We start from the raw sequence: 25,506 nt of genomic DNA, 5'->3' as shown, positions 1-25,506 counted from the left end.
AAAAGCAAGAGGGTAGCCAGGGAAAGGGTTGGCCCACTGAAGGATAGGCAAGGGAATCTATGTGTGGAGCCAGAGGAAATCGGCGAGGTACTAAATGAATACTTTGCATCAGTATTCACCAAAGAGAAGGAATTGGTAGATGTTGAGTCTGGAGAAGGGGGTGTAGATAGCCTGGGTCACATTGTGATCCAAAAAGACGAGGTGTTGGGTGTCTTAAAAAATATTAAGGTAGATAAGTCCCCAGGGCCTGATGGGATCTACCCCAGAATACTGAAGGAGGCTGGAGAGGAAATTGTTGAGGCCTTGACAGAAATCTTTGGATCCTCGCTGTCTTCAGGTGATGTCCCGGAGGACTGGAGAATAGCCAATGTTGTTCCTCTGTTTCAGAAGGGTAGCAAGGATAATCCCGGGAACTACAGGCCGGTGAGCCTTACTTCAGTGGTAGGGAAATTACTGGAGAGAATTCTTCGAGACAGGATCTACTCCCATTTGGAAGCAAATGGACGTATTAGTGAGAGCACGGTTTTGTGAAGGGGAGGTCATGTCTCACTAACTTGATAGAGTTTTTCGAGGAGGTCACTAAGATGATTGATGCAGGTAGGGCAGTAGATGTTGTCTATATGGACTTCAGTAAGGCCTTTGACAAGGTCCCTCATGGTAGACTAGTACAAAAGGTGAAGTCACACGGGATCAGGGGTGAGCTGGCAAGGTGGATACAGAACTGGCTAGGCCATAGAAGGCAGAGAGTAGCAATGGAGGGATGCTTTTCTAATTGGAGGGCTGTGACCAGTGGTGTTCCACAGGGATCAGTGCTGGGACCTTTGCTCTTTGTAGATATAAATGATTTGGAGGAAAATGTAACTGGTCTGATTAGTAAGTTTGCAGACGACACAAAGGTTGGTGGAATTGCGGATAGCGATGAGGACTGTCGGAGGATACAGCAGGATTTAGATTGTCTGGAGACTTGGGCGGAGAGATGGCAGATGGAGTTTAATCCGGACAAATGTGAGGTAATGCATTTTGGAAGGTCTAATGCAGGTAGGGAATATACAGTGAATGGTAGAACCCTCAAGAGTATTGAAAGTCAAAGAGATCTAGGAGTACAGGTCCACAGGTCATTGAAAGGGGCAACACAGGTGGAGAAGGTAGTCAAGAAGGCATACGGCATGCTGGCCTTCATTGGCCGGGGCATTGAGTATAAGAATTGGCAAGTCATGTTGCAGCTGTATAGAACCTTAGTTAGGCCACACTTGGAGTATAGTGTTCAATTCTGGTCGCCACACTACCAGAAGGATGTGGAGGCTTTAGAGAGGGTGCAGAAGAGATTTACCAGAATGTTGCCTGGTATGGAGGGCATTAGCTATGAGGAGCGATTGAATAAACTCGGTTTGTTCTCACTGGAACGAAGGAGGTTGAGGGGAGACCTGATAGAGGTATACGAAATTATGAGGAGCATAGACAGAGTGGATAGTCAGAGGCTTTTCCCCAGGGTAGAGGGGTCAATTACTAGGGGGCATAGGTTTAAGGTGAGAGGGGCAAGGTTTAGAGTAGATGTACGAGGCAAGTTTTTTACGTAGAGGGTAGTGGGTGCCTGGAACTCGCTACCGGAGGAGGTAGTGGAAGCAGGGACGATAGGGACATTTAAGGGGCATCTTGACAAATATATGAATAGGATGGGAATAGAAGGATACGGACCCAGGAAGTGTAGAAGATTGTAGTTTAGTCGGGCAGCATGGTCGGCACGGGCTTGGAGGGCCGAAGGGCCTGTTCCTGTGCTGTACATTTCTTTGTTCTTTGTTCTTTGTTGGACGACTTCAAATCTTTTTCATCAAGATACAGAAAACCTCATCAGCAACAGACTGAGTAACATTTATTACATTCAGCAGTATATCAAAACATACTACAGAATGGTAATAAAATAAGAAAGTTTAGGTCGGACATGTTGTACTGGAGATATCGATCCATCAAGAAAATAAGCAAGGTTATTTCATTTTTTGCCTGCTCTTTACCAGTTTATTCACATATAAAACATTGCAATTTATTTTTATAATCAATTCTGTTATTTTCCTGGATGCTGATATGAAGGCTGGTGGGTTGTTTGATTTTTGGATCTTTTTTATTTATTCTTTTTGAAAATGTTTTGCACTAATGCTATTTGCAGCAGCGCATGGCAGTCACAGCTTTTGTAATTAGCATTATGGCCTGATGATTGGGATGTCCTTCTCCTGTACTCAACACACAGGAGTTTCCCACCAAAAGGACATTTTAATGCAGGCCGGCAAGCACATAAATCTCAGACCACAATTCTCACACATAGTTGCCTGAGATAAACACTGGGAAGGTAGTTATTAAATAATAATAATAATCTTTATTGTCACATTAACATTGCAATGAAGTTACTGTGAAAATCCTTGTTAGCCCATCTAGGACTTCAATTTAATTGACATTGAAGGGATTAATTCTCTTGGGATTATTAGTAATTGTGGAGTACATGTTTCTTTTGTGTCCCCGACTGGATATTTGCAGAAAGTAAGCACTTAAGGAATCATTTGCCATATATTAATTTTAAATCCTAGGGGACTAGAAAATCTCCTCTCTCGTGCTTAAAGGATTATGAGTTATCACAATTGCAGATCTGGTATCTCCTAAAACATGTAGCTGTACAATGCCCTATTGTAGTGGTTAACATCTAAGGTGGTGTTTTGTGTTCTGTTTTAACACTGCAACTTCGGAAGGATATATTGACCTTGAATGAAATGGAGTATAGGTATAGCAGAATCATACCTGGATTCTTCTGTTTTCTGCCTGAAGGCAGGTCCTTGGTGATTATTCACTGAACCCCCATGGCAAGGTGCCGTGATTTTGTTTACTGTGGATAGGGTGAGGGGGCAGACCTCCCAGTCTACATCAACTGAAAATAAGACCCCGCAGATGCTGGAAATCTGAAATAAAAACAGAAAATGCTGGATAAACGCAGCAGACCTTACAGCATACAATCATAAAATCCCTACAGTGCAGAACAAGGCCATTTGGCCCATCAAGTTTGCACCAACCGTCTGAAAGACCACTCTACCTAGGCCCATCTAACCTTTGGACACTAAAGGGCAATTTAGCATGGCCAGTCCATCTAATCTGCATATTTTTGGACTGGGAGGAAACTAGAGCACCCGAGGAAACTCACATATACACGGGGAGAATGTGTAAACTCCACACAGTCATCCAAGGTCAGAATTGAACCCGAGGCCCTGCCGCTGTGAGACAGCAATGCTAACCACTGTGCCACCGTGCTGCCCCAGCATCCCTGGAGAGAAAAAGAATTAACTTTTGGGTCTAAATGACCCTTGTACAGAACTGAGGAAAGATAGTTTGTAGAAGGGTTATTTAGACCCAAAACTCTCCACAGATACTGACAGACCTGCTGAGTCTATCCAGCATTTTCTGTTTTCACCCCAGTCTACTTCCCTGGAAGGGTAGATAAAGCAAAACGATTTTCCCTGGTCAGAGAGTCCAGGACTTGGGGCATAGCCACAAAATTAGATCCAGGCATTTCAGGAGTGAGGTTACATGCAAAGAACATACAAACATATGAATTAGGAGGGAGAGTAGGCCACTCGGCCCTTTGGGCCAGCACTGCCATTCAATAAGATCATGTCAATTAGGTTTCTTTATGATTTTATTTATTAATTTTAATATTATATTCATTTATAATATTAATTTTAATATTTGCTCTGTATTTTAAAAAGTCACAAAATTGTAAGAAAAAGTCTTAGAGGTTGCTTATATTGATGATACTTTTGTCGATCAGGTATTTCTCATTGTTGCAAACCTAAAATCAGCACAGGTGTCGGTTTTATATAAACATTATTATCCTTAAATCTTTCTATTACTTTGTAATTTTTATGTTATGTTATTCATCTCACTATAAAACTAAATTTCAAACAATTTATTCAGTGCTTGGTGATAATAAAAAAGGGAATAACATTTGCAAACAGTGATCAAATCTGAATAAACATCGGCAGTGGTTTCATCTGATTAAATGCCACACAATCAAATGGCATTTGATCAAATCCCCAAGATTATCTCAAACCAGACTTGGCAAACCTATTTAGGCAGAGTCTGAGATGCCAAGATATCACCAAGAGACTGATGTGGTGGCAAAATTCTGGGCATGATTTAACGAGAAAAAAGAGTTTGGCAGCACCGAGACTGACCCGGCTATCAAACACTACTCTGTTCTTTTTCTTGGCCTCGGCAAGGAACGCCCTGCCGAGGCCGAACGTACCTTCATTTCCTGCACTGACACGCTCAGAGATCGGGGTGACATTCAAAAATGGATTTATTGACTCCCACCGCGGCCTCTGGATCCCTTAATGCCCCAACGTACTTCTTAGGGGGTTCACCAGCCCCCCTCACTCCACCTCTTAAGGGCAGCACGACCCGGACGGGTCCCCGCCACGGGCACCCAGGCACCTTTGCACCACCAGCCTAGCACCCTGGCAATGCCACCTAGGCACCTTGGGTATCTGGCTGGCACAACATGGATGTCTGTCTAGCATGGCCAGGGTGCCCAGGTGGTACTGCAGAGTACCCGGGTGGCACTGCCAGGATGCCCAAGTGACACTGCCAGAGTGCCCGGGTGGCAGGGGGTGTGCCAGGATACCACCCTGTCCAGAGCCCGATCACACGGGGGCCTCCGATGGCCTGGGAGACACCCTCAGATGCCCTATGCTAGTCCACGTTTGTGTAGACTCGCTAAACTGCACCACAGCAAGGTAATAAGCCCAGATCGCGACTTATCGTGAGATCTCGTTAGATCTCGCGAGGCGTCCCAAGCGTCACAAATCTCACGAGAGGTCTCATCACATCCCGTTGGATCGGGCCCGCTGTCTTTTCGATGAGATACTAAACTGACTTCCTTGTTAAAGTTGCTTGCTTAAATACATGCAAAGATCCCATAGCACGTTTTGATGAGCCATGGTGTCTTGCTTTTTAAAAATAGATTTAGAGTACCCAATTATCTTTTTCCAATTAAGGGGAAATTTAGCGTGGCCAATTCACCTACCCTACACATCGTTTTGGCTTGTGGGGGTGAAACCCACACAGACACAGGGAGAATGTGCAAACTCCACACGGACAATGACCTGGGAGTTGTTGTCTTGTTGACACTTATCCCTCTACAATCAGCTATAACCGAGCATCTGGTCCTTTGCCTTATTTCTGTTGTGAGGCTTTATTGTATATAATCTACTGATGTGGTTGCCTATGTTACAACAGAGTCGGATGAGCTTCATGCTCGATGAAGTGGGGGAGGGAAAGAGAGCGAAAGAAACACAAACCTTTATTCAAAGACTAAGTTGCCTTTTTCATTTCATCAGATAGTCTGTAACAAACCTTGGTATTAGAACTTTCCTGTTTTATGTTAAAGTTGTCCTGTGAGAATAGTTCATTGTATAACTTCCTATCCTCCATTGTATGGATTTCTTTAGTTTCACAAGTATTCCTGAGACCTCCTTCCATCCTGTTCAGGAGGCAAATTCCCTAAAACCAGAATCCAAGAGCAACTAAGGCTACAGATTCAGATTGTTTTTGCTGGTAGCACTATCATCTCTCAATTTGTAGCTGCAAGATTCAATAAGTCCCAAAGGTGGGTGTGGGAATCGTGGTGTGATCATAACATTACTTACAAAGCAGCGAGCACACAAACTTCATGTTGTCTCTTCATTTTAACTGTGACTGGAGCATGCAGCCACTGCAAAGCATTGATAGCAAGTCCATCCCTCACACATCTTTATATAAGGACATTGTCACTATAAGAGTTTGGTATTGTTTCTCTCTCCATCCACCTTGTTGAGTGGTTGGATGTCTTCAGGCACAAAATTGGGAGACGCTAGTATGATTTAAGCTAGCCTGCACCTCTGAACGGGAGAAGGATTTCAGCTGGAGAAGATGCTGGAAGTCATTGTAAAAGTGAGTTTCATCTGGGAAAAGCACAAGAATTACATTAAATGGCAAAGAATAGACAGCAGGATTTTCCGATTGTGCAAAGGAGGCCTTGACCAAGGCGATGCAGAGATGGAAAATGGTATATCTCAGCAGGTGGACTTCCAGACAAACAACCGGAATCATCAACAAGGAACTGGTGGTTGATGGGCCCAGCTGTCTGTGAAGGAGATGGTGCTTGTTATCACTGGAGCTGCAACGGTTGAGACCATTCCCAACAATGGGGCTAAGACCACTGAAGTTGTTGCTTTCCTCATACCTAATCCTCCTTATATCTTAGCAATTCCTGATCCCATTGATTCTTCTGTATATAAGCTGCAGATGATGTAAGCACGCACTTCTTGTTCCCCCTCTTCCCTCATTGCAACCCTACCCTTTGCCTTTCTCCATTTCAGACACACAAGAACTGCCACCAATTGACCAGGCAATGGTGGAAATGCTGAAAGAAGTGATGAAGAAGAAGCATTCTCACTCGCTCTGACATTCAAAGCCTCTAGTTCAGATACTGATACAGCATATACTTTACAGAGTTGCTTAGAGGCAGGATCTGAACATGGTGAAGCACTGAAGATGAATGGGCTGCAGCCACTCAGGAGACAAGGGTAGCCTTGCTAACTGGAGGGTTAGGACACACATGCTCCACTGCAGAAGACTTAGATGAAGACTTTGATGAAACGGCCTGCAGAAGAAACCTGATGAGTATGGAAGCTCATCATCCCTCCATCAAAAGGTGGAGATGTTCGCTGATGAATGCATTATGTTCAGTACCATTTTGGGCTCTTCAGTTACTGAAGAAGTCTGTGCCCTTCTACAGCAATACCTGGAAATTTTCAGGTTTGGCTGAAAAGTGACAAGTAACATTCGTGCCACAAATGCCAGGAAATGACCATCACCATCTCCCCTTGACATTCAATGCATTACTATCCCTGAGACCCCCTCTATCAATATCCTGGGAGTTACCATTGACCAGAAACTGAACTGGTCCAACCATACAAATAATGTTGTTATAAAAGCAAGTCAGAGGTTTGAAATTCTTCAGCGAGTAACTCACCTCCTGACCTCTGCCCATCATCTGCAAGACACAATTCAGGACTGCAATGGAATACTCTCCACTTGCCCAGATGAATGCATTTCCAACAATCAAGAAGCTTGACACCATCCAGGACAAAGCACTTGACTGGCACCCAATTCACCACCTTAAACATTTGCTCCCTCCAACACCATTGCACAATGGCAGCAGTGTGTATCATCTATAAGATGCAATGCATCAGCTCCTTCGACAGCATCTTCAAACCCACGACCTCTACCAGCTGAGACAAGGGGAACAAAAGCATGGTAACACCAGCACCTGCAACTTCCCCTCCAAGCCACACACGGTCCTGCCTTGCAACTCTATCACCATTCCTTTACTGTTGCTGGGTCAAAACTTTGGAACTCCCTTCCTAATAGTACGGTAAGTGTATCTACACCACCTGGATTCTAGCAATTCACTAAGGTGGCTCACCACACCTTCTCAAGGGCACTTAGTGATGGGTAATGAATGTTGGCTGAATCGACAATGCTCATTTCCTGTGTAAGAATGACACTGAAATGAGGCACCACCCCAGAGGGGTGGCAGTTGTTCCAGGGTGCTGCTCTCTTGCCTACTCTTCTTTATTTAATTGATTATATCTCCCCACACATGGGACGGGATTCTCTGCCGGCGGGGTCCCCCGCTTAACCGGCAGCGCAGATTTTCCGTCAGGGTGTGGGCGGCCACGATGGGAAACCCCATTGGGCGATGCCAGGACGGTGTCTCTCGCTATCGGCGGGGGGGGCAGAAAACAGTTCTGGAGGGAACGAGAATCTTGTCTTTGTTCTCTTGTCCCAGCTATTTAGTTTAAAGCTCTCTGTACCATTTTAGTTATACAACTCCCCAGAACATTGGTCCCAGCACGGTTCAGGTGAATACTGTCCCAACAGTACAATTACCACTTTCCCCAGTACTGGTGCTAGTTCCCCATGAATCAAACCCTATTTCTCACAATCTTTGAGCCATTCATTTGACTCCCTCATCTTATTTATCCTACATAAATTTGCTTATGGCTCAGGTAATAATCCAGATATGCTTTGATCAGTTTGCTCATCTTTCCTGCAGGTTCCACTTCCATCCATACAGATTGCAAGCACCTCAAACCTGTTGGACAATTGCAAAGTCTGAGGCTCCTCCACATCTACATTCTGCATCCCCATATCAGCCTCACACACAGCCTCCTGCCTCTGACCACTTAGCAAATCAAAAATCCCTATCCTAAGGTGTGTCACTGTCTCCTCGAACAAAGTATCCAGGTAACTTTTCCTCTCCCTGATCTTTATTATGCGTTAATTAACTTATATTTCATAATTAATTTATAATTCAAAAACACCATAGTTGCTAGTAAACCTTACAGCAACTAATAATATCTTACAAATACTAATAAATTACACAAGTTTTGAGGATAAACAAGCATAATATTTGCCAACCAATCACTTATCTGTATACCTGTAATGCCGCAATTTGATTTCTCTCAGAACGCAGCTGCTCCACTCTGGCCTACAGAATGGGGTGGAATAAATTGGATACCTCTTCCACTGACTGCCTCCAGGTCTCCTTTCCATCCCCTCTTCCAGGTATCACTGACTGCTCAGGTCCTCTTCATCCGCTATTCCAGGTATTATTGGCTGCTTCCGGGTCCTCGTTCCACTCCCTCTTCCAGGTATTACTGAATGCTCGGGTCCTCCTCATCTGCTCTTCCAGTTATTGTTGACTGTCGCTAGGCCCTCTTTTCACCTGCTCGTCCAGGTATTGTTGACTGTCTCCGGGTCCTCTTTCACCCCTTCTTCCAGGTATTACTGACTGCCTCCGGGTCCCCTTTTCACCCGCTCTTCTGGGTGTTGCTGACTGCCTCTGGATCGTCTTTTTTTTAATGAATTTAGAGTACCCAATTTTTTTTTTTCCAATTAAAGGGCAATTTAGTGGCCAATCCATCTTTTGGGTTGTGGGGATGAAACCCACTCAGACACGGGGAGAATGTGCAAACTCCACACGGACAGTGACCCAGGGCCGGGATTCGAGCCCACGTCCTCAGCGCCGTACGCAGCAATGCTAACCATTGTGTCACGTGCTGCCCCCTCCGTATCATCTTTTCACACCCTCTTCCAGGTATTACCGACTGCCTCCGGGTCCTTTCCGCATAGCAGTCAGTCGGGAGCAAGTCGGAAAGCCAGCAGTGGTGTGAGGGGCAGGATTAGACCTGTCACTGGATTGTTAGGGGTTGGGGTGAGTGTTGGGGTGAATGTCGGAGTAGGGAGAACCCCATGGGGTGCAGGGGGTAGTGACAGGTGTGGCAAATGCCCAGAGTTTTTGGGAGGGAGGTCCCGTGGGATTTTGGTGTGGGTCTGTACAATATGTACCTAGAAGCTAGAAGTAGTATAAATTCTTCTAACCTTTTCTGGGTAACTATTGTTGTAAAACAATTGGAACCATTTGAAATTTGCTCCTCCCACCACCTTGGGAACTCCTCACAGGGGGAATTGCCTTCGGCGGGACCGGAAGATCCCGCTGCCGGGAAGGGCTGGAAAGTTCAGTGCAAAGTATTGAATGGTAACTGCATAGAAAGTGGATATTCAACTCCACGGGTTTACGCTGGTGTTTAGTACCACACAAGTCTCCTCACACCCTTCTCCATCGAACCGCCATAAGCATATCCTGCTCTCTCTTTCCACTCATGTCTTTATCCAGCCTCCTTTTAAATACTTCCATGCCTCAACTACTGCTTGTGCGCCTAAGGTCCACATTTTAAACACGCTCTGTTTAAAGAAGTTTCCCCTGAGTTCCCTTTTGGACTTATCGGTGACTAGCTTATATTTATGGCCCTAGTTTGGATCTCTTCTGCAAATGGAAACACCTTTGTCAAATCCTTTCATTATCTTAGAGACCAATATTGGCTCATCGCTCAGATTTCCTCTTTTCTATAGAAAGGAGCCCTAGTCTGTTAAATCTTTCCTCTCAATTCTGGTATTATTCTTGTAATTTATTTTGTGTCTTCTCCAGATGGAGCAGAACTCATCACAATACTCTAAGTTCAGTGACGCGACAAGACCATTCAATCTCACAAGAGGCCTCTCCCGTACCAGCCTCCCCGAACAGGCGCCGGAATGTGGCGACTAGGGGCTTTTCACAGTAACTTCATTTGAAGTCTATTTGTGACAATAAGCGATTTTCATTTCATTTTCATTTCATTCATTCCCGAGACCTGCTTACGAGATCTTGCGAGACATCACGATCTGGATCTCGCCTTGACTGGGCGAAATCCAGATTTATATATTTAAGTGAACCATTAGGCTCATTTAAATATGTTGGCGCCTGATTCTCCCGAAGCCCAGGAATGAACGGCGTGCCTGAGAGACCTCACCTTGGGCCGTTTAGCACTGGCTCACACAAATGTGCACCACATAACGGCACCTGGGGTTGGTCTCCCAGGCCGTAGGAGGCCCCCAGGTGGTCAGGTTTTGGGAAGAGTGACAGCCTGGCCCTCTCACTGCCACCCGGGAAACTTGGCAGTGCCACCCAGCACCCTGGAAGTGCCACCTGGGCACCCTGGCAGTGCCAGCCATAAACATTTTACGTTATATGACTGGGAACGCTAATTTTCCTTTTTCCAATAAAGGTATTTAATCTACATACATTTTCTTATTCCATGTATTTTATATTGACAATGATTTGCACTGAGTTAGCACCTTTAAAATAGTAAAACATCCCAAGGTACTTTACAGGAGCATAGCCAAACAAAATTCGACACTGATGCACATAAGAAGCTATTAGGGCAAATGATCAAAGGCATAGCCAATGAAGTAAGTTTTAAGAAGCGTCTTTAAGGAGGCAGGGAAGTGAAGGGAGGGAATCCCAGAACTTAGGCCCTAGGCAGCTGAAGAAATAGAGTCACCAATGCTGAAGCAATTAAAATTAGGGATGCACATCTTGTGCATTCAAAGAACACAAATGCAACAGGTTACAGAGGTTACAGAGATAGACTAAGATCCATGTGTTCCTTTGATTTAAACTGGCGTTTATTCAATAAAATTTGCACCTAATAAATGTTGTCAACCTTGTTTGTGAAAATAACAATCTCATTCTAATTTGTGTGTTTTTTTATTTGAAGCATTGTCTTTGACTCTCATCCAGTTTTTCAGAATGTTCTTAAGGTAACTTCCTTCACTTGTGGTTTTGCTTATGCAGTCCAAAGCCAACGCTTGAAGAAGTACAGTGCTGGAGTCAGTCTTTCGACAAGTTAATGAAAAGTCCTGCAGGAAGAAATGCGTTCAGAGAATTTTTAAGAACCGAATACAGTGAGGAGAATATGCTTTTCTGGCTAGCCTGTGAGGAACTAAAGAAAGAAGTCAACAAAAATCTTGTTGAGGAGAAAGCAAGATTAATATACGAGGATTACATATCAATCCTTTCACCTAAAGAGGTGAGTTTACAGTACAATAAATATTTTGGGGGTCATCAACAAAATATGGCAACAATGGAAACCAGATCTGTTCAGAACACCCGTTCCATCAGTAAACCTTATATATTACCTTTACAATGTTAAAATGTGACTTGATGACGAGGCAACATAGTGACAACAATCTTGTAATACAAAGGAAGCATAATTTTCACATTTCTTCCAGAAAAGGACAGAATAATTAACATAGATTATCATAGAATTTACAGTGCAGAAGGAGACCATTCGGCCCATCGAGTCTGCACCAGCTCTTGGAAAGAGCACCCTACCCAATGTCAACACCTCCACCCCATCCCCATAACCCAGCAACCCCACCCAACACTAAGGGCAATTTTGGACACTAAGGGCAATTTATCATGGCCAATCCACCTAACCTGCACATCTTTGGACTGTGGGAGGAAACCGGAGCACCCGGAGGAAACCCACGCACACACGGGGAGGATGTGCACTCCACACACAGACAGTGACCCAAGCCGGAATCGAACCTGGGACCCTGGAGCTGTGAAGCAATTGTGCTATCCACAATGCTACCGTGCTGCCCTTAAGAATGGGGACAGGTCACAGCTGGCTTTGGGGAATTGTGCCAGTTTAAATCATCAATAGAATACGATTTATCGATAGAAAGAACTGTAACTGGGCCAAAACCAAAATAATGTGGATGATCATAGACTGTGAAAAAAAATCTAACAGAGGCAACTATAGGTAAGTGGTGCATCTATTCATAGTGTTGATAATAAGCTGCTGGTTTTAACTTTGGCAGTGAGGTGCTAATTGACTGAAATGTACGGTGTCCACCGGCCTGTACACAATGACTCAGTCTTTGCTCAGCTGATCAATAAGACAGCAGTCAGCCTCATGCTATGAAAGGCTGGGGTGCAAGGTTGTACTGTGTCTGGATTTGCAAATTAAATGCTGCGAGTCCCTTTTATTTTCTGAAACTTGAGATTTGTGTAAAGGTAAAAGGTAAAGTCGCCATAGCCCCAGATGAACATTGGCTGCTTTTCCCCTTTGAGGGGGGAGAGCTGACTGGTGGTGATTTAACCTGAAGATCACCACACCTCAGGCGAGGGGCAAGGTTTTTGTAAGATCTACACGTCTGATTTCTGAGGCAAGTACTGAGTAAAGATGACAGGATCAGAAGATGGAAGCAGAGGTTTGTGGTGAAATCACTGTGTTGTATTGTGCTGCCACAGTATTACGTGTTGTACAGTATTGCCATTATATTACATGTTGTACGGTTTGGGCTCTGCCCGTTGCTCTTCCCCCTACAATTAAATGATATGCCATCAAATAAGATGGAAAACGCAGAGTGAATTAACTATGGCTTTAATTGACTTACAACAAAGCTGGCAATGTGCCCCAGAACTGACCGTGTGAAAGGTCGGCAGCCTATATACCCAGGCCCTAGGGGGAGGAGCCACGGGCAGAGCCAAAACTGTACAACATGTGATATAGTGGCAATACTGTACAACACGTAATACTGTGGCAGCACAATACAACACAGTGGTTTCACCACAAGGTTTGGGGGCTGTTCCGCACATTCTGGAAAGTATTGATCACTTATGTCTGCCTACAATCTTAGAACCTAGAATCATTTCACCGATTGATAATCATCGGGTTGTTTTTTAATGTGTGTGTGAGGGAGGAAGGAAAGAGTGTTTTGTAATCTCTAGACAGCTAATCCCTTAAAACTCTTTCTACTGATGCAGAATCTTTCTATAGAAGATCAACAGGGTAATGATCTGACAATACTTTAAAACCACTCTGTTCCAGATACCAAGCCTATCCAAAAAGATATTACGGAAACCTCTTTAATTCAAATACCCAAATTTAGCAACAAAAAATAATACAAATCTTACTGAATGATTCTTACTTCCAAAAATACTGTTGCAAACACTAAAGTCAGGCCATTAAAGGATCAGAAAGTCGTTCATGTGGAATTGTTAGTGAGTGAATGATGTGCTAATATTTTTAATGTCCTATCAAATTATTTGTTCAGTGAGCAGCACGGTAGCATAGTGGTTAGCACAGTTGCTTCACAGCTCCAGGGTCGCAGGATCGATTCCCGGCTGAGTCACTGTCTGTGCGGAGTCTGCACGTTCTACCCGTGTCTGCGTGGGTTTCCTCCGGGAGCTCCCACAGTCCAAAGATGTGCGGGTTAGGTGGATTGGCCATGATAAATTGCCTTTAGTGTCCAAAAAAGGTTAAGTGGGGTTTACTGAGTTATGGGGATCGTGTAGGTACGTGGGCTTGGGTAGGGTGCTCTTTGTAAGGGCCGGTGCAGACTCGATGGGCCGAATGGCCTCCTTCTGCACTGTAAATTCTATGATTCTATGAATTGGCTTTTAAAATAGAATAGAATTACTTTTCTACCCTTTCAGTCTGGGTATAATTAGTTGCTTGCTGCTGTACATTTGTTTCTCAGTTTCTCAGATAGACCATGGATGTAATTATGACATGACAGAAAGCATTGATGCCTCCATTGCTGCTCTTTACCCAGTGACAAAATGGAGGGAAGCTCACAGGCTGAGTTGCCAGTATGCTACCACAATTGTTTAAAAAATATTTGAAAATGAAGGGATACAAAAATATGTTAAACCCTAAAATAACTGTTCTTTCTTACTGCACAGCAGTTGTGACTGGTCATGTGGTAAAACTGGAATTTGTAGACACAATTACTCAAACTGTACCTATTTAAGAAAGAAATATTTATTCTTACTTCTTAGTAACATAATAGAAAAATCCCCTGGATCGTACTTACTTATAAATTATGCAAAGATTTTACCACTCCATGCCGAAAAGTCAGAATAGTTTTATATCTTCTCATATTCTATGTTCTCATATCTGCCACATTCTTAAAATTAAATACATTTTTTTTTTGTTTTATTCTATTTCAAAGCTGTCCTTTATTATAAATATTGTTCTATGATTATAATAGAGTAGGTGCTTCCATGGGATGAATTTGGATTTGTTTTCTGTCCCCTTTTGCAAGCTGAAACAAAGAGTGCTCAACAGAGAGCTGGAACTGGGACACATTCTGGTTCCCATAGTGTTATGATCCAACCGGTGATAAGTGCCCTGCAAACCATATCCCAAAGGGAAATTGGCAATCTATCTCAATCTGTTTTCTATTTCTTTTTAACTACAAGAAGATATGTGAACTGAAGTCAGGAGCCACAAATTCCAATAACATTTTTAGAGATTTTAAATATTAAATTAAGACATTTATTGACAGGAGAAAAGAAAACATACACACACAAAACTACATTTACTCAGTTAAAATTAGTTTTACAAACCATTCATCCAAAACATTGCTTCTTGGTTGTGCGCAGAACAAACATGCCTTTAAGCAACAATCCTTATAGATATTTAGGCTATACAAATTCCAGTAATTTTACCACTGTTGCTGTAGGAAATGGATGTCACAGGGTGTCTCTCTCTCTCTCTCCCTCACACTTGGCTTTAGAAATTCCAGACATTATACAAAACCCTGCTTTCTGAAAAACAGAGGCTTTTCTGGGTTGTTGGAAACTGCTCCACTTTGCTTCTTTTCACAGATCTATCCCAGGAGATCTTACATAGTCACACCCAACACAGCTCCCAACATCTCATTTTTTCTCTTTCATATTTTCCCATTGAAATATCTTTCTTTGAAATATATCTTTCCCGGGACATAAAAAATCTTTATGTTCTCCTTATGGCCACCACTTTAGGTTAAAATAAATTTAAATAATTTTGCTTATTTATTTGTGACCTTCTCTAAGTTGTACAATCCTCTTATCTCCGTTTGAAATTCAACAGCTAAAAATCTCAACTCTCACTTATCTCCAAATCCAAATTTCTACCTATGTTGTGTCTGCTTGTAGAAAATTCAATTTAGCCATTTTTTTTCAAGTGTCTGCTTTTCTTTGGGATCAATGCGCCAGCGTGTCTGGAAACTCCCCCTTCTCCAATGCCTCATTAAACATACCAAGGGGGTGCAGGCCAATTCCCCCAGAAACTGTTTAAAAAACTCAGCAGGGAAGCCATCCGGCCATGGAGCCTTCTCCGAGTGCATCCACCCCAAGTGCCTGCCTTTCACACCTAGTCTCTTTGATGTCCTCAAATTTGTAGGCGCTCTGTCCGCAGCTTCAATTATTTAGACACGCATCACACAGCCTGCCCAATCGTGCTTCACAGAAGACCACAGTAAACCACAGAAATATAAAAAATAATACCCTTTCCTTCACAATAACAATACTTCGGGTGGGATTCTCCCCCCCCCTCCCCCGCCGGGTGGGAGAATCGCTGGGGCGCCGTGCGAATCGCGCCCCCAACCCCCGCACGTGATTCTCCCACCCCCCCTTCCAAAACCAGCGCCACACGAATCCTGCCGGGCCGCTCGGAGAATTGCTGCAAACGGTGAGCGGCGATTCTCCGGCCCGGATGGGCCGAGCGGCCGGCAAAAAAAATGACAGTCCCGCCGGCGCCGTTCTAACCTGCTGTCGTGCCGGCGGGACCTGGGGCTTCAAGGGCCAGGAGTGGCATGTGGGGGGGAGGGGGGTTCCAACCCCTGGGAGGCCCTCCGGACTGGCCTGGTACGCGATCGGGACCCACCGATCGGCGGGTCGGCTTCTCTGTCGGTGGGCCTCCTTTCTTCCGCCGGCGAGCCTGGAACCATGCGCCATTTTTGTGCGAGGCGGCCTGGGGGAGGACGGCCACCGCGCATGTGCTAGTTGGCGCCAGCCCAACTGCGCATGCGCGGGACCCAAGGCGCCCCGTCTACTACGTGGCGCCGGGTCTCTGACGCCGCGCCGAGTTCCCGCCCCCGTAAATCACGCGACGCCACTGCTAGCCCCACGGAGGGGGAAGAATAGGGGTCTGGGAATGGACGCCGACGCCGGAGTAAAACACCCCGGTTTTCACTCCAGCGTCGGCACTTAGACTCCCGTTGGGAGAATCCCGCCCTTTGTATCTGGAAGAAATATGCGCAGTCAATAGATCAGTTGCTCAAAGCGAGACCAAATTCAGCCAGAGGGTGGTGGTGGTATCGGGGACTGGTTTGCCCATAGTGTCATAGAGGTCTACACACAGAAAAGGTCCTTCGGTCCACCATGTCTGCACTGGTCAAAAACAACCATCTAACACTTCTAATCCTATTTTCCAGCACTTGGCCCATAGCTTTCTATGCCATGACATCGCAAGTGCACATCTAAATACTTCTTAAATGGTATGAAGGTCTCTGTTTCCACAATCCTTTCAGGCTGTGAGTTCCAGACTCCTACCACCCTCTGCGTGAAAAGGTATTTCTTCACATCCCCTCGAAACCTTCTGACCCTTACCTTATATCTATGCCTCCTGTGATTTGTTATGTTGTAGGTGTAACATAAGCGGCTTCCTTATGGTGCACTTGACAAAGGAAGGTTCAGACGTGGAGATAACTTCAACACGTTTATTAAACTATTTACACTTCTATTACTCGGGTTCGATACTACTGCTATTCCTACTACAGCTGCCCAGACTGACTAACCAGTTGCTGCAATCCACATGGTGGGTGTAATATTGAATCAATCCTGTGTCTGTACTCACTGACTGTCTCCACTGGAAAGAGCTAGATCATGTGTGTGGTGTCCTTTATATATGTGTTTCATGAATGTCCATTGGTCGTATCCTATCTAACTAATCTATTGGTTGAGTGTGTCTGTGTGATGTTTCTGGTGCTCCCTCTAGTATCTAGCCAGCCTACATTCATTTACATTGATGCACATCACCACATCCCCCTTTTTTGTATGTTATATATTTTCTGCACACTTTGAGAAAATTTAACAAAAAACAGGTAGATAGGTTAAGGTATATACAAGTCATGAGTACAGTGGTTAAACAATAAGTCCAAATCATTTGTGTGAGTCCAAAAACCATCAATCATCATGGTCAAATGTCTCTCTTGGTTATGAACGCCATCAACGTCCCTGTGCCACAGGAACCAAGAAGTGGTCAAATCACTTCGTTGTCTGATTTGGAGTCTCTTTCTTTTGTTTTAATGTTTGTGATGGTGCTGTCGGATGGCATCTTGTAGCTGATAAGATGTTGACGTTGAAGAGGTACCATCAACAGTATCATTCGAGGTCATGGATGTGCCATATGTTGAAGTTGGATAAGACTGTACATACTGGTTCTGGCCACGTGCTGTGCTGGAAGGGTGATCCTGCTGAGAACCGTTGAAGCTTGTCGAATTGGAAACAGAATTGCTATTCGCATAAATACCTGGTGATGGTGTGAAACTGGAACCTTGGGCGAAATTCTCCCGAAACGGCGCGATGTCCGCCAACTGGCACCCAAAACGGCGCCAATCAGACAGGCATCGCGCCGCCCCAAAGGTGCGGAATGCTCCGCATCTTTGGGGGCCGAGCCCCAACATTGAGGGGCTAGACCGGCGCCGGAGGAATTTCCGCCCCGCCAGCTGGCGGGGCAACAAAGGCCGTTTCCGCCAGCTGGCGGGGCGGAAATTCCTGCGGAATTCCTCCGGAAATTCCACGGAAATGACATCTCTGGGCGGCGCATGCGCGGGAGCGTCAGCGACCGCTGACAGTTTCCCACGCATGTGCAGTGGAGGGAGTCTCTTCCGCCTCCGCCATGGTGGAGACCGTGGCGGAGGCGGAAGGGAAAGAGTGCCCCCACGGCACAGGTCCGCCCGTGGATCGGTGGGCCCCGATCGCGGGCCAGGCCACCGTGGGGGCACCCCCCGGGGCCAGATCACCCCGCGTGCCCCCCAGGACCCAGGAGCCCGCCCACGCCGCCTTGTCCCGCCGTTCAAAAGGTGGTTTAATCCACGCCGGCGCGACAGGCAATTTATCGGCGGGACTTCGGCCCATCCGGGCCGGAGAATCCAGCGGGGGGGCCTGCCAACCGGCGCGGCCCGATTCCCGCCCCCGCCGAATATCCGGTGCCGGAGACTTCGGCAACAGGCGGGGGCGGGATTCACAGCAGCCCCCGGCGATCCTCCAACCTGGCGGGGGGTCGGAGAATGACGACCCTTGCATCTGATAGGAATATGCCGTCTGGCCAGGCTGGGGTGCAGCAAATCCTGGGCTGTAACTAAGGCATCCAGTCTGTAGTGCAGATTGCGCTTGCGGTAGTCCTCCTTCCGTCTTGATTCCATTAGTGGGCAATCCGTAGTGCTGGCCTGTTTGAGAATATGCTGCATAGACTGCTAGCTGCTGCATGCTTGAATACTGGGTTTGTCCAGTATGAGCTGTCATTGGCTGCACTGCTGGTGTGGAAAAAATGTGTGGATATAGCTGTGGTGAATAATGGTCCTCTTGGACTGTAGCCGCTGCTTGTTATTACCGACCCAGTGTAATTGTTAAGTGATCCATCTCCTGTCATTGTGGCATCTGCTGTCAACCTGAGCGTGCCATCACTGAGGTTGCAGCACTCCCTGTCTGGAGTAAAGTCCAGCTTACGTAAATCAGAGTCAGCGTTTGGTTGCTCCCCATCTGGAGTCTGGTCTGTTTTAACTAAAGTGTTAGTTTGTTGATGCTCCCCATCCGGAGTCTTAGCAGGTTCACTGAAGTCAGCTGAGATTTCTTGAAGCTGCACGTCTGGAGTCGCAACATGCAGGAATGCATTGACTTGAGGAGAGGTTCGAGCAAATGAGGGTGGAAGTATCATGGTGTCACCGGAGTCACCAGTGGTCTCACAGTGATCACCGAGTACCTCTGTACACACTAGCTGAGGTCTGTCACTTTGCACATCTTGCATGGGAAGTGGGATGCTGTCGTCACTCGTCTCTCATACCGTGGGTAGATCCTCAGTAGCTGCTTGTTCACTTGGGTTGGATAAATTGTCACAAGCAATGTGGGTAGACTGCCATTGTCTTGCTGTTGTCCTTCATTTGGGCTTGGACTGTCATCGTCGCTTTGTTCTTCACTGTAGCATGATAGACTGTCATGGTCGTCCTGCTGTGCACTGGAACGTGGTAGACCTTCATAGTCTTCTTGCTGTTTACTTGAGCATGGCAGACTTGCATCATCTGCCGCCAGTTGGTCAGAGGAGGTTGCTAGACCCTCATGGTCTTGTTCCTGCAAGGACTGCGTGTCGGAATCTTGCGTTGCTTCTATCGTGGAGGCTGTCCACGAACTCACTGCGGAGGCTTGTGACACTGGAGTCACGTCTTGTGTGTGCAAGGACTTTAGTGTGGAGTCTTGCGTGTCTTCTTTCATAGAGTCCGGAACCCTGAGCGGTGCGTGGACCACGCTCTGTGGCAGCAGGTCGCTCTCTGTGGGCTTGTACCGCTCTCTGTCTCTTGGTTTCAGGCTGCAGCATCATCCTGCACTCATGAGTCGGGATGTCATATCTGCTGGGCTGAAGAGCCTCAAATCCGAAGAATGAATCCGCGTCTGCGTCGGATTCAATATGGGGGTCGCCAATGTTCAACACGTCTAGTTGCGGTTCGGATTTGGTACTGGGGTAGCCTCCCAAGGTGAAAGTTTTGTCCGAGTCGTAGTCTTCTAGGACCATATCATCACTGTTTGCGTCGGAGCTGGCATTGGGCTCGCGAGGTCCAGAGAAAATGTAAAGGTCGGTATCGAAGTGTTCAAGGTCGGAATCATCGGTTTGGGCATCGGTAACTGCTTGTTGCAGAGTTCTTCGGAGTTTCATTTCATTTCCTGGTTCAATTTGAGGCATTGTGCTGTCCTTCCAGGTGAAGGAAGGCTGTTTTACGGCTTTAAAAGATTTTTCTTTGATTTGGTATGTTTCTCCTTTAAATGGGCATGGTCCGGGGCCTCTGACGTCATGATGCATGTGACGTAGCACGTAGGAAGCGATTGCGCATGCGCAGATCGCTGTTCCTTTACATTCGGCCTTTTTCGTGATTGCACATGCGAGGCTTCTCGCGCATGCGCAAACGGACATTCCCGTTGTGCGCTTCTCGCGCAACTGCAGTCCCTGTTGAAAGATTGGCCACCGACCAAAATCGTTCTCTGCTCCGGGATCTCGGCCTCGAGGTGAGTACTCTTACCTTTTCTTGCTGGTTGGAGTGTGTTTTCCTCACAGTATTTGCCGAATTTGTCCAGGACTGCCTGGAAGTCGCTCCTGTTTTGCCCCTTGGAGAACTTGAATTTTTAAGAGATTTCTTCTGCTCTGGCACCGGCGATGGTGAGGAGAAGCTCTGTTTTTTCAGGATCGGCCACTTCTTCTAGTTCGGCTGCCAACAGGAAGATTTCAAACTTTTGCCGGAATGCCCGCCAGTTTTCGTGGAGATCGCCGTGGCACTGGAAATGCTGCGGAACCCGGATCTCAAACATCTTGCCTGGGTATCGTTGTTGGTTGTCACTGTACGCTGAGATATGACTATGTGGATTGAAACAGATCACTGCTGGTATCATGATTTGTTATGTTGTAGGTGTAACATAAGCGGCTTCCTTGTGGTGCACTTGACAAAGGAAGGTTCAGACGTGGAGATAACTTCAACACGTTTATTAAACTATTTACACTTCTATAACTCGGGTTCGACACTACTGCTAATCCTACTATAGCCACCCAGACTGACTAACCAGCTGCTGCAATCCACGTGGTGGGTGTAATATTGAATCAACCCTGTGCCTGTTCTCACTGACTGTCTCCACTGGAAAGAGCTAGATCATGTGTGTGGTGTCCTTTATATATGGGTTGGTGTAATGCCCCCCTGTGGTCGTGTCACCTCCTTGTGTATCGTGAATGCCCATTGGTCGTATCCTATCTAAGCAATCTATTGGTTGAGTGTGTGTGTGTGATGTTTCTGGTGCTCCCTCTAGTATCTAGCTAGCCTACATGCATTTACATTGATGCACATCACCACATCCTGGTCATTGCTCCCTCCACCAAGGGGAAAGGTTTCTTCCTGAGTACTGAATGCTTATGTTCTTATGTACTCTATCTATGCCCCTCATAATTCTTTACATCACAATTATGTCCCCCTCAGTCTCCTCTGCTTCAAGGAAAACAACCTCAGTCTATCCAATCTTTCTTCATAACAAAAACATCTTGGTAAATCTCCTCTGCACCCTTTCCATTGCTATCACATCCCTCTTATAATGTGGATAGCAGAATTTTACACAATACTCTCGTGACCTCACCAACGTTTTCTACAGTTCCAGCAAAATCTCCCTGCTCGTAAACTCTATACCCCGGCTAATAAAGGCAAGTATACCATATGCCTTCTTAACCACTGTATCCACCTGCTCTGCTACCTTAAGGGACCAGTGTACATGCACACCATGGTCCCTCTGATCCTTGGTGCTCCCGAGGATGATGCCGTTTATTCCCTTGCCTTGTTTGTCCTGCCCAAGTGCATCACCTCACACTTATACGGATTGAATTCCATTTGCCACTGATCAGCCCATCTGACCAGTCCGTCTATATCCCCTTTAACCTAAGGCTATCCTCCTCACTATTTATCACCTCACTAATTTTCATATAATCTGCGTACTTACTGATCAACCCTCCTACATTCATGTCTAAATCATTTATATAAACCGCAAACAGCAAGTGGCTCAACACTGACCCCTGCAGGACACCATTGTACACAGGCTTCCAGTCAGAAAAACACCCCTCAGCCACTCTGCTTCCTGCCACTCAGCGAATTCTGGATTCAATTTGCCAAATTTCCTTGGATCCCATGGGCTTTTACCTTCGCTATCAGTCTCTCATGTAGGACCTTATCAAAAGCCTTGCTGAAATCCAAGTAGACTGCGTCAAATGCATTTCCCTCATCGACACAACTGGTCACCTCTTCGAAAATTCAATCACGTTTGTCAGACATGACCTCCCCTTAAGAAAACCATGCTGACTGTTCTTGATTAATCCCTACCTCTCCAAAGGCAGTTTAATTCTGTCTCTCAGAATTGCTTTCTATAGTTTCCCTGCCACTGAGGTTAGACGGACTGGCCTGTAGTTTCCTGGTTCATCCCTTCCTCCCTTCTTGAATAATGGTACCAGTATGGCTATCCTCCAGTCCTCTGGCACCTCTCCTGCTATTTCCTCCTTGCCTCACTCAACAGCCTGGAATATATTTCCTCTGGCTCTGGAAATTTGTCTACTCTTTGGCATGCCCAGACCACTCAGAACCTCCTCTCTGTCCATGTTAATGTCTTTAATTTTTTCACAGTCCTTCTCCCTGATTTCTATACTCTCACTGTCCCTCTCCCAAGTGAACACTGATACAAAGTATTCCTTTAGAACCCTACCTACGTCCTCCTGCTCCACAGACAAATTACCACTGTGGTCCTTAATCAGCCCTACTCTTTCCCTAGTTATCCTTTTACCTTTAATGTACTTGTAAAACAACTTAGGATTTTCCTTTATTTTACCTGCCAGTATCCTTTCATGTCCCCTTTTTCATAGATTCTCTGCAGTACAGAAGGAGGCCATTTGGCCCCGAGTCTGCATCAAGACTTGGAAAGGAGAATCCTTCATAGTCCCACATCCCGACCCTATCCCCGTCACCCAGTAACCCCACCTAACTTTTTGGACATTAAGTGGAAATTTAGCACGGCTAAACCACCTAACCTGCACATCTTTGGACTGTGGGAGGAAACCGGAGCACCCAGAGGAAACATACGCAGACACGGGGAAAAAGTGCAAACTCCACGCAGTCACCCGAGGCCTGAATTGAACCCGGATCCCTGACACTATGAGGCAGCAGTGCTAACCACTGTGCCATCGTGGTCTCCTAATTTCCTTTGAGTCGTCGATATCTGCCATAAGTCACTCTTTTTCTCCTTATCCAATGCTGTATATCCCTTGACATCCAAGGTTCACTGGACTTATTGAACCTACTCTTTTTCTTGATTGGAACATGTTGGAGACCAATTGCAAATTAGGTGGCTGCTTTGCTGAACACTTCCACTGCATTTGTAAATACAACTTGGAGCACCCAGTAATTTGTCATTTGAATATCATATTCCAGATCCCTGTCATTGATCTTCTATACTGTTCTAATGAAGCTCAATAAAAGTTTAAGGAATGGTATTTTATCTTTTTGTTGGGTACTATGCTGCAGATCAAGTGAAACTGCGGGATAGGAATAGAGGCTAATCAGGTATTAGAGCAAGAAGAGAGCAATCCAAGAATCTAATGACTTTAAGCATTTTAGTCCTCAACATGCCGATGCTGTCGAATTGGTGCATCAACGTTTCTGGGGGGTGGTGGTTTGACGATTAGGATGGAGACATTCCATTGGAGAACAGAGCTGGTGAGACAGTCTGTAGCCTTGGCATCAACCTGTTTTTTTCCCTTTTGTTAAGGTTTCTGAATACCAATCCTTTCTGACAGCTTCTCCTATCTCCATTTCAGATCTGCTTTATCCCTCAGTGATTCACACTCATCTAAGTCCCTTAAATGTTTTTAATTTTGCTCACTAACTCTTTAACATCTCATATTAATATTATTTCAACCATTTAATCATCTCCTGTTTTCTTTTAAGCACCTCACAGGTATTTCTACACTTGCTTACTGTCTCGTGGGTATGAATGTGGGTGTCATTTTCTTTCAACCTTCACTTTGTTCTGTTCCTTTTTATATGCTGTTCATCTTCACTTTTTTTCCAGTTTCGATGAGAGAGATAAAATATTAACTTATCTGTTTCCTCCACATAAACTGGGTGAATTGTATTTTCTGTTTTTGGTTCAGATTTCTAGCATTTCCATTTTTATGCTTTTTCTTCTTTTGCTAATATGCAAATAATCTGCCCATCTATAAACTAATGATTAAAATATCAGGCGAAAAGGTATAATCTCAGTTTAGATATTCAGTTCAAAATCAAGAGCTGGATTTTAAAGCAACTGGGAGACTCTGTGGAGCTGACAAAATGGTGGCTGGGCCCAATTCCAGGAATCCCAACTCTATTCCTGGTACTCCAAATTTTTCTACCAGTGTGCATTAAAGGTGTGGTTAGTGTGGGTGCAAGCCCGCACGTTGCACTCCCAAGCTGGCTGGCTCCAAAGTAGGAATAGGCACCTCTTAGGTGAGTCAGGCCAGCTTTCCAACGACTCATGGTTCGCGGCGCACCAAATTTGTTTTGTATACTAGTCTAGATGAGGGAACTTTTTGAAAGGTAAGTTCAAAATGGCCTTATCCATGCCTCCCATAACAGCCCATGGCCCTCTACCCACCTGCAAGACCACACAAACGCTTCTAATAGCAATAGAATGTGTCAAATCTTTTGAAAAATACATTCATTCATAACTTTCTACTTTCTTTAAAAAAAAATCTTTCAATACAGTCCTATAAAAGCATCAATCATCCAGACCCTTCAAAGCATCAATAACAGAATCAGCAAGCACTTTATATCTCTTTATTTTGTGTAATTAAACATTGCGCAATTGACAAAATAGATCACAAAGCAAGAGCTGTCAAACCAATTGTTTTCCCATGGACACAGATCTTGTGTGAACTTTCAGCCAATTCTTGATTGACAACTCTGTGTATGGGGAATGAGGAGTGAATGTGAGAGGGCTGTATTTGTTTTTATGCCGTTATTTTAACGAGGATCAAGTCTCAGAGAACCAAGTTAAAGGACTGCCTTAATACTCAGCAGCCTCTGTGGTTGCCTCCAAAGTCTTTCTGGGGGGAGTGAGCCTGACTCCAGATAGCATCTGCTCCTGCCACCCCAAAACCCCAGAACAAAAATGTTTGGTGAGGTTCAACTATCTCGTTGCGCCCGGCGTGGTCCGGGTGCAATGGGTGAATCGCGTGAGAGCCCCAAATCTGGCTCCGCCATTCGACTCGCTCCACCCAGCATGATCTGAATCCCGCCCTCGCTGGGAGAGATCCAGGTCTGAATATTTAAATGAGGCTAATGGATCATTTAAATACTGGGAGGCAGAATTCACCCGGCGCCAGGGAGTCAACGGCTACGTCTGCGAGACTTTGCCAGGGCGCCGTTTAGTACTGGTTCACGCAAACATGAGCCAGGCGTGACGGCACCTCGAGGGGTATCACAGGCCATCTGAAAATG

General features: G+C 45.5%; 1 protein-coding gene across 5 annotated transcripts in view; it reads left to right on the top strand.

Annotated features, from left to right (window-relative positions):
• Positions 1–25,506, top strand: part of rgs20 (regulator of G protein signaling 20) — a 369,345-nt gene that overhangs the window by 336,042 nt on the left and 7,797 nt on the right. For all 5 annotated transcript variants that reach the window (XM_072467764.1, XM_072467765.1, XM_072467766.1 and 2 more), the window contains exon 4: positions 11,258–11,492. In XM_072467764.1, coding sequence (XP_072323865.1) covers positions 11,258–11,492 — 235 coding nt within the window. The remainder of the gene's footprint in view (positions 1–11,257; positions 11,493–25,506) is intronic.

This window comes from Scyliorhinus torazame, chromosome 11, assembly GCF_047496885.1.
Source record: "Scyliorhinus torazame isolate Kashiwa2021f chromosome 11, sScyTor2.1, whole genome shotgun sequence".
Taxonomy (NCBI): Eukaryota; Metazoa; Chordata; class Chondrichthyes; order Carcharhiniformes; family Scyliorhinidae; genus Scyliorhinus; species Scyliorhinus torazame.
Note: the sequence above shows the minus strand (reverse complement) of the source record. Positions and strands in the feature narration are given on the sequence as shown.